The 9,844-nt window shown below is 53.8% G+C and overlaps 1 protein-coding gene across 1 annotated transcript; it reads right to left on the reverse strand.

Annotated features, from left to right (window-relative positions):
• Nucleotides 1-257: 257 nt before the first annotated feature.
• On the reverse strand, nucleotides 258-7,315 carry SOX7 (SRY-box transcription factor 7). Its single transcript, XM_035022660.1, has 2 exons — nucleotides 6,665-7,315; nucleotides 258-3,083 (listed from the first exon to the last, which is right to left on the reverse strand). The coding sequence occupies exons 1-2, from the start codon at nucleotides 6,900-6,902 to the stop codon at nucleotides 2,161-2,163; spliced, it is 1,161 nt and encodes a 386-aa protein (XP_034878551.1). The 5' UTR covers nucleotides 6,903-7,315; the 3' UTR covers nucleotides 258-2,160.
• Between the last annotated feature and the right edge of the window lie 2,529 nt (nucleotides 7,316-9,844).

Genomic DNA, 9,844 nt, shown 5'->3' on the forward strand with positions numbered 1-9,844 from the left:
TTCTGCAGGTAGGTTATGAACTGCTCTTTTCTTTCAATATTCATGATAACAACACTGTTTCTAATGTGTCAAATTAGGCTTTATCTCTTTACCATAATTCATAAAATAAACCAATACTACAAGATAACTTTCTAAAATAAAAAAATTGATGTAGAAAGTATTTTGACCAGTACTGTAAAGGAGAACTGGGCATAATATCTATGCCTCCCTGGAAAACCTTTTCTGTTTGCAAAACTATAATTCAAATGATAGAATGGTCATGGTACAAAAACATTTATTTAAATTAAATATTTTAGACAGATCAATATCTACAACTGTTCCAAAGCATGTGTATCTCTTACAAAAAAAAAAAAAAAAGGAACAGTTTAGCTTAATGTCTGTGATAATGTTTTACAAGATTATTAATATACATTCTGGACTGCACCAGTCAATCATATGTCAATGATTTACCATTTATTACCAAATGTTGCATACAGCAATAGCATAAAGATTAATTATATCTTATAAGTAATTTTATAGTAGGATGCCTTGGAAGGAAAAAAAAGGATCTCTCAACAATATAAAATATAAGCTAAAAATAGGAGAATATATAAAACACTTAATATTTCATACAGGCAATAATATGCTGCAATTAAAAGACAAACAACTGTCTTTTCCCTCGTTGCTAGGTATGTTCCTTCAAAGGAGGTTTGTGAGAAGGATGGAAATGTTTTTGGGGTGGGGTCAGGGCTCAGAAACTTTTCTGAATCACAGTGCGTTTCTGTTCTTTGGGAAGTCAGTATAGGGAAGGGGAAGTTGTTTTGAAGTGTTAGCTGAAGATGTTCCCAAGAACCAGCTGTCTGGTGAGGAGAGCAAATTCCTATCTCAGTCATAGGAATCATGTAGGATTTTTAAGCCAGGGGATCTTCGAATTCATGGGCAGGTCAGGGGTGGAGGAAGAACAGAGAAGAAGAGAAAAAGAAACCCCGGGAAAGGAAGAAGGGGAGTCAGAGACAGTGAGAAGGAAGCTCTTTTTGCACCTGCAGAGGGGAGAGTATGCTGAAATTTTGCTCAAGAAATGAACACATTCAGATGGATGGTAAATGATGTGGAGCAGAAATTCTTTTTAGGTTCCCTGCTCTTGGGGTCATTCAGAACAGGAAGTTGACAAGAAATTGCCAACATCTAGAAGAGCGTCTGATTTAGGCTGTACAGACATGCACTGAAGGATGAGTGGGAAGGTGTTTGTGTTGTGCATGTCTCGCATACGCTGACTGTATAGATTCAGGCTCTGTATATTCTCTTGAAACGTGTGTGATAAAAAAAAAAAAATTTATCTTAAACAATGGGTTTAAAAACCAGTGGCTTGAATTCAATCACATTCAGTAATGCAGTCAACCCTAGTGGTTAATTTCCCAAATCAAGACGAATGCTGTTCCTCAAATTGGAAGAGTCCTTTTGAAAAACCACGATCATTTGGGAAGGCAATGCCGTGCAGAAAGCCATGTGTTCTTGGGCTGCGCACACGGAATTATCACCAGGTTGGACGTTAATGAATTTTACTAAGACGAACTTTTTCTTTTTAATTAGCCTTGAAAGAATCCTAGGTCAGAAAACCCTGGAGCTGAAGGGGCCTTAGATGTCAAGTCTGTCCCCCACTTTACAGATTGGGGGAGGGGCTGGAAGGGGAAGAGAGCCGAGTGCGGTTCCCTCCAGCCTTCCGAGGCAGAACTGGGACCGGACCCGGGGTCCTCTGGGTCCCAGCCCAGGCCTCTTCTCACCTGGAGGACCCAAAGATCAGGACGGCTGTACCCCATGCGTCTGGGTCAGAAGCTGGAGAGGTGTGAATGCCGCTGAGATTTTCACACATTGGTTTCCGTGATGGGGACCGGGAGAAGTAATGAAGATCTGCCGGTTAACCATCTTTCGGCAACTACCTTGCCTTATTCCCAGGGTGTAGCCAATGAGAACCCATTTGAAGGAATATACTCAAAATGTAGGCGGCAGGGAGCGCAGGGGCACTCAGACCAGCAGAGCCCCGTTCTGCCCCGCGGACAGTTCAGACCTGCACACCCCGGGCGGTCGGAGGAAAGCCGGTAGCACTGCGCGGTCGCCTCTGCTCCTCGCGCGGGAAGGAGAGGGCTGCGGGGCGACTCAGGTCTGGGCTGGCTGCCTCCGACTCTATGATACGCTGTAGCTGTTGTAGTACGTGGCCGTGGCATCAGCCAGCACGGAGATAAGGCTGGTCTCTGTGGGGCCTGTTGATGTCACCTGGGAGACAGGGGCATGCCCACTGAGGGCCACAGCCCCTGCAGCAGAGTCTGGGTGGCCAGGAGTGTTCAAATACTGGTCGAACTCATTGCGATCCATGTCCCCCAGGAGTTCCACCTGGCTCAGCTGATCCAGGGCATCGAAGCCGGGGTGTTCGGGAGGGGGGGAGAGTTGGCCCAGGTGGGCGTGGAGGTTGGAGTGGAGAGGGTGGTAGGTGGCAGGAGAGTAATAGGCAGGAGATGGGGGACAGGCAGGTACAGTGGACATCACAGAGACGCCCGGGGACTGGCCGAGGGCCAGGGAGCCCAGGGGATGGCCGCAGTGGAGGGGGCTGGCGGCGTACTCCGGGGAGTAAGGGGGCCCCTGCAGGTGGGCGATGCGGCGGGAGTGCGCATGCTCCTCCTGGCAAGGGGAGGAGAAGAAGGTCTGCTCCGGCTCCAGCACGTCCAGGGGCGACATTTCCGGGGGCGTGGGCAGCCCGTACGGGTAAGTGTCCACGCTGCCCGGGGTGCCGCCGCCGCCAGTTGGCCCCTCGTGGTAGCAGCCCCGCAGGCTGGGCAGGGCGGAGCCCGGGGAGTACTCACCCCTGTCCTCCTTCTCCCCCAGCGCCCCGCGGCCGCCGCCCCGCTTCTCGGGCAGAGCGTTCTGGTCCCGGGAGAGGGAGCTCAGGAGGAAGCCCGGGTCCACGCGCTTGCAGAGGCGCTTGGCCTGCTTCTTCCTGCGAGGGCGGTACTTGTAGTTGGGGTAGTCCTGCATGTGCTGCAGGCGCAGCCGCTCCGCCTCGTCCACGTAGGGCCTCTTCTGGGACAGCGTCAGCGCCTTCCACGACTTTCCTGCTCACACAAGTCAGAGAAGGCCACTTTCAGCATCTGCGCGGCTTGGGGAGGCCGGTGCACCTGTCTCAGACGCTCGTGCCTCCCAGCGTCCACACTCGCACACGCCGTCCGCCTCCGTCCCCCATCCCACATCCCACCCGCGGTTACCCGCCCTCTCCACAAAGGACACCGCACTCCTGGCACCCCGCTCCCAGCCCAGATCTCGGCACTGTGAGGCCAAACCAATCTCTCCCGCTTGCATCCCGCAAAACCACTAACTACGCGCACGATCACTTCACCTCTCCTATAAAAGCCGCTAGATAACGCAAACGTGTAAACAATGCGGGATTCACAGTGAAAGGCCCACCGGACCCAATGTCAGATACACGCTAAAAATATATAACGACCACACTGATCTGGGCTCTTTTTCACCCTACGTGGACCAAGTCTAATCATTTGTGCATTTTAATGAAAACTCTGTGCCTTTGCTGATCACCGCTGCCTCTCAGCAAGTGATGCTGTATTTATGGCATAAATCCCACAGGCCTTCTTGTGAGGAAACTGGGGCTCAGTCCATCATTTCACAGATGGAAGTAAATTACAGGGTCTCACTTAGGGGAACAGACAGTTATCCCTCACATCTGAAGGTCAGTTAGGACCCCGCCATGTGAAGCCCATTGCCAGAATGCTCGCATCTGCCTGCAACATGCACAAGCACACGCACACACATGCGTGCACACGCACACACACACTCACGATAAGGCTTCCTGCTCTCTACTTAATCAGTACCCTGTGACTGTGGCAGGGGGCAGTTGCTCGGTCATTGACTCTTCTTATAGAAGCAAATGCTCTGGCTCCCCTGGGTCTCTTTTTTTCCTCACTATAAAATGTGATACTATCCAATTCAAAACTCTCTCTTTAAGAAGCATTCCACGCTTGTAGCCCACTGGTGCTGAAGTACTGGTTTCATCTGGATTTTCTATTCATCCTTATTCCCTTCTGTGTTGTTTTGTAAATTGCTTTAGCATCTCTCTCTCATCTGTCAGTACGTTCATTGCACATCCCATGGGCTGCTGGTTTTCTGAAGGTCATTTCTGGACCCTTACCGCCCTGGGTGAACTTGGGATTCTACAACTTTGGAAGTTCCCCCCACACACACACACACCCGACTCTAATGTATCCTGAGGTTACCAATCCTACTAGCTTGGAGGTAAGTACCCCCATCCCCACGCCCTGTAAGGAAAGGGGCCACATGTCCCACCCAGAACCCTCGGCACAGGGCCCAGTACAGAGCTACGTGTCCTGCCACCTCGGTACCTGCACTGGCTGACTCTGCATGCCTGGCCCTCAAAGGTCACTGGAGGAGGGCGATTATTAAAGGGCGCTCTACCATTGGGATGAAAGTTTACAACTATTGTGACAGAGTCATCAATTGATATAATTAGCTGTCACTTAAAAGGGCAACTCGAAAAGTGTCAGGAACTCTGGGTTTGGAGTTGGTCAGCAGTTCCCTGTGGCTGAGACTGCAAAGCTGTTGCAAGAGGCCCAAGATCCTGGTACACCCCACACCCTGTCTGTGGACTGAATATAAAATGTGACTCTAGTTTCTAAGTGTACATGGATGTCATAGTATTAATAAAATAGTCATTTTAAATGCCATTAAATGTATTAACTGTCTTTATGTGCCTTCTTATTCATAGTATCCTAAAAATAGTAGTGCTACTAGGTGAAGTTTTTGATGTTAAAGATTGGAAAGCTTAGAGGCAAAAAAGTTGCCTAGTTAGAAAGGAAAGGGCTGGGCAAGATCATGGGGGGGGACGTGGATCATCCTGCTGCCCCCCCTATTAACAGGTGTAGAAAATCCATATTTTTAAAAGCCCCTACCCCAGGGCCAGGGGCTATGTGGTTAAGCAGGAAGTAATCAGTGTCTTCCCTGCAAAATGAATTATAACCTCTGGAAGCCTAAGTGCAAATCACCAACAGGGATCAGCTCACAAGAGGCATTTGTCAGGTAGGTCCTTTTGACTGCCCGTCCCCTGGGAAGCAGGCAGCCTCAGTCCAGAAAGGCTCCCCGGCCTGAGCTCCTCTCCCATCTCTGGCCTGGGCCCGCAAGGGAAACTTCACTCTCTCCTGGTCACAGGAGCTGCCCTTGAGCAAAAGGCACAGTGCCTGGGCCCACCAAAAAAAAAATGTTGAGGGACCCACACACAAAAAAAAAAAAAAAAAGTATTTTCATTTCTTTAAAAACCTGAAGAAAAAAATGAACTTTCAGGTAAATGCTTTACTGTTGTATATATTAATATATTTGTCTTTATGCCCACACAGTATGAAATATAATTTTTAATATTTTTTATGAAGAAAGGGGCTCACTAAGACACTGACCTACCAGTGTGTCCTGGGCATATCGAGCCAGGGGACTGGGCCATGGGTAGGGGACTTTTTGAAACCAGCAGCTTTGAAAGGGCATCTACACTGCAGGAAGAACCCTGGTTTAGCCAGTAGAAAGGTGGATGACAGCCCTCACTCCATGGTTTGGAGCTCCGGAGGGAAAAGGAAAAAGGCTCGGTTCTGGGGGAGGGGGGTGCAGTTGGGGAGGGCCAGGCCAGCCTCAGGTGACCACATAATTTCCCTTGTTCCACTGTGCCTACAAAATGCTTCGAAAGGTCCCACAACTTAAAAGGAATAAAACCTCCGTGGAAGGGCAAAAAGGTTAGGAGTAGAGCAGAGTTGAAAGTACTCAGCTCCAGACGTGGGAAAGAAGAAACCCCAACGAAAACCGACTCCAACTCTAAATTTTCGGACGTGCCCTAAATCCTTTCTCTGGGCCCCTCCGGTCTGGCTCGACCCTGTCCCCAGGCCCGCTGCCCCTGCTGGGACTGCGTAGCAGCACTTGGAAAGTGGCAGGCTCCAGGACAGACCTCACTGGCCGCCCTGAGCATCCCAATCACAGTATTTACACTCCTGAGATTGAGAAATACATTACCGAATCGAGCCTATTTGCGTACTTTTTGCTGTAGGTTTAATAAAGTTAAAGAAGGGATGCGTTCCCGCAAAGTCTCTCTTGACGAGTATTCGTTAATAATATTTACAACCTCCTTCTGTGAGCGTGCCAGGGGCAAAGTTCAGGGAATGGTGGGTTTCCCGCTCCGGTATTCCTAGCAAACACCGGTTCCACCCAGCCTCTGCGTTTCCGTCCTGACCTGTGTGCGCGCAGGTCCCGGTCGCCGGGCAACCGAGGCCTGGCCGCTGTCGGCCCCGCCTGTCCCCTGGGACCCCAAACTCCGCTCCTGTTCCCGCGAGTGGGCTTCCTGGCCGGCCGCAGCGGGCCGCGCCGTTTCACTTTGGGCCCCGTCGAGGTGTCCCTGCTCTGAATCCCTGTCACTGTGCGCATACCCACGCTCGCACAGATGCCCAGCCTCGCGGGCACAGCGAACGCTCGCGCTCCCCGAGCACACCCATACGCCGGGTCCTACCCAGGCTCCGCGCGCTCGCAGGACCCCCACCCCCGGTCCCTAGCCGAGCCCCGGGGGCCCGCCTCCGCCAGCGCCCCCGGCCCGCCGACCTCCCGGGGCCCCCCGCCCGCCCGCTCGCTTACTCACCCAGCATCTTGCTGAGCTCGGCGTTGTGCAGGTCCGGGTTCTGCACCGCCAGACGTTTCCTCTCGTCCTTGGCCCACACCATGAAGGCGTTCATGGGCCGCCGGATACGGCTCTCCGAGCCCTTGTCCCCCGGTGCGCGGGGGGCGGCCGGCGGCGACAGCCCATCCGACAGCTCGGCTTCCAGGGCCGGGCACTCGAGCCCCTCGGGCCACGGATAAGCTCCCAACAGCGTGGCCATGGCCGCACGGAGGTCCCCTCGCTTCGCCTCGCAGGGCAGGCGTGGACCCGGCCCTCGCACGGGTCGGGCGTCCAACTTGGCTGGCAGCCGCGGCCCGTCCCTTTATTTATCAGCTTCGGGCGGCCGCGTCCTCCAATGACTCTCGAAGGCGGCGCGGCCCCTCCCTCCGTCTCGGCGCGGGCCCACTCCCTGCGTCCTGGGCCACCGCGTCCCCGCTCCGACCTGCCAGGAGGGGGAGAGTGGAGGGAGGGCCACTTCCCCGTGCCCGCCCCGGCCCACTCTCTGCCTCCCGAGTCCCTCCCGGGAATCCGCGCCTGGCCGCCTCCAGTCCCGCCCGCTCTGGGTGCAGGTGTCGCAGAGCCCGGAGGCGGGCGCCGCCCGCAGTCCCCTCGCCCTGGAGCGGGAGCCAGACTCCGGTGCCGTGGCCTCTCCTAGCCCCACTCCACCAACTCCCCGCGCCTGGAATCCCCTGGAGAACCGAAGCCAAACAGGTTTCGCTAGGCCTGGCCGGGCACGATAGACATGGACCATGAATCCCCCCAGAGCAGCGTGTGAACCGTTCTGAAGAGAACATTCCTACTCTTTTTCTCAAGTAACCTGGGCTCCAACAACAATCTCGCTCCCAGCCAACTTCGGCGGCCAGAGACTGGCAAGGACTAGGGATGTACTCCGCATGGGGTTCTATGCAGTGCTCACCGAGCCCCTACTCCCCACCCCCGACGCCCCCGCAACTCCCAGGCTGTCTTGAGGGCTTGATTGCATTCTCAGTTCTCCTTTATTCACTCTGCCATCTGATTTCTCTCCTCTAACACCCTTATCTCCACACCGCGCTTGTCTCCGAAGTCCCCGGGGTCTCCAGCTCCCTGTCTCTAGCTCTTCTCCCAGGGAACTTCCTTCTGGTTGTATTTTCTCTTGTGTCTGTCCTACTTGTCCTGCTCCTGAGTTGCTCCGGCCCTCCCCTCCCGCGTTCCCCTGCGGCTTTCCCTCCGACTCCCCAGGTTAGACTGGGGCAGGTTCTGGGCCCGTGCTCAACTCAGAGGGCTGAGGGCTGGGAGCTGAGAGCAGTCTCTCCAAGATGCCAGCCCTCTGCCCCCGAGGACAGCTCACGCGATCCCATGCTTCCTGTGAGTAGGGCTGTCCTCCTGGCTCTTACAGCAGCATCAGCACACAGTAGGCCCTCAGGAACTGCCGAATAAGTGAATGAGTAAGTGAGTGAGTAAATAAGGCTTAGACACACACCCTACTGTATAAAACACGGCAATCATAAGGCTTGGTTAGATCCTGGAATTCAATCTACAAATATTTACTGAGCACCATCCCTGTTCAGGGCTTAGTAGAAGTGACCCTGAAAGGAGGTAGCATTGTGGCAGGACCCTCCTGGGGTCTGGAGTCAGGACCTGTCTTCAGTGTTTGATAACTTAATGCGTGACTCTGGGCAAGTCAGGTATCTCTCCAGGCCTTTTTTCCTAAACCTAAAAGGAGGACAATGGTAAGACTTGATCTCAGAGGGCTGTTGTGAAGATTTGGTGAGATAATATATGTGAAAGCTTAAACTCTGTATGATGCTTGATGTTAATACAACTCTAGATGTAAAGCCCTGTAAATTCTAAGACCAAATTTCAATGTCCTAGTGTGCACCGAGTTCATAAGTGCCTTGTGTGCAACATGAGCTCCCAGACAGGCCCCACGGACCCCAAGGCAAGTGGATGGAGAAATGCAACTTCTCTGTTTTTAAGTCCCAATTTTAACCTATAGAACCCAGGATAATTTTCATCCCGGAATGGGCTTTACTCATAAAATAGATTGCTCAGTTTTCCTCTCCTTTCCAGGCAGGATCCAGCAACAGCACCCTACACCCATGCACTCCACATGCTACCCTCACAGGCCAGAGCTGATCAGCAAAAGGAGCAGGTGCTGGCTGGAAAGTGGGTGTCCCGCAGCGGGGAGAGCATCCTGGAACCCGAGGTGGAGCAGAGGGGCTGGCTGGCGACAGGGACCGAGTGGGGAGTGGGTTGAACGGGGGGGAGGGGAAGATGGGGGAGGGGGAGTAGAGAGAATGTTTCCACAGTCTAGGCGGACATCCCTACCCCGGGAAGCCTAGGCCATTTCCTGTGTTGGATCCCTCTGCCAGAAATTTCCTCAAGAAAAATCCCTAGGCAGGGGTACTCTAGGAACCGCGGGGTGTGGGAGGGCACCTCGTTGGGGTAAGGAGGGAAGGATAAGGGACCTCAACCGGGGGTTTGGGAGGGGGACCGGCGCTGCAGCCGTGGACCCCTGGACCCTTTCTAAGCCCACCGTCAGGGCAGGGCACAGACAGTGCTCGGACGGCCCAGAGGCCTCTAGGGGACAGCGCCCCCTTGCCGGCCACGGACATTCCCACTCCAGCCCCCAGCCTCTGGCGCCCCGCCGCCCGCAGTTCCGCAGCAGAGAGCGCACGCATTGGGGCCGCGTCCAGGCACCAGGTTAAGAAGAGGCAAGGGACCCGGGGAGCGCAGAGCGGTCAAGTTGGATTCCAGAGCTCTTTAGCAAAGTTGGAGAAAACAGCGGGGGCGGGCGCAGAGAGAAGACAAGTTGTGATTGTTGTTTCCAGTTGTTTAATTTCTTGCATTTCGTCTGGAGAGAATGCACGAGACTGAGTCGTCCAGGACCTGGGCGTTAACGGCCTCATGGCTCGAATGGGCGCTACCCTCAGCGTCTGAGCGATCTGCTCACGGGAACCTGATTTTGCTCGCTCCATTCCTTCACTTCTTAACTTGCACCCCCGCAATGATTTACCTGGTCAACTTTATGCGAACGTGCCCTGCTGCAGGCGGTGCTAAGGGATGCGGGTCCCTGTGACCCCTCTGCCTCTCCGGTCACTGCGACCTTCAGTGCTCGGGAACTCGAGTAGACCTTAAGTGTCCCCAAAGCCCGGGGCTCGGAGGGCTGAGCGGGAGGGCCAA

Source organism: Mirounga leonina, unplaced genomic scaffold (genome assembly GCF_011800145.1).
Source record: "Mirounga leonina isolate KUSES-001 unplaced genomic scaffold, KU_Mleo_1.0 Mir_176, whole genome shotgun sequence".
Taxonomy (NCBI): Eukaryota; Metazoa; Chordata; class Mammalia; order Carnivora; family Phocidae; genus Mirounga; species Mirounga leonina.

What these genes read in the sequence shown, in the direction of transcription:
- SOX7 (XM_035022660.1), bottom strand. Translation starts at nt 6,902, where the DNA reads ATGGCCACGCTGTTGGGAGCTTATCCGTGGCCCGAGGGGCTCGAGTGC. An exon ending in CGAGCTCAGCAAGATGCTGG is followed by an intron (nt 3,084 to 6,664) that starts GTGAGTAAGCGA and finishes TTGTGTGAGCAG; the next exon opens with GAAAGTCGTGGAAGGCGCTG.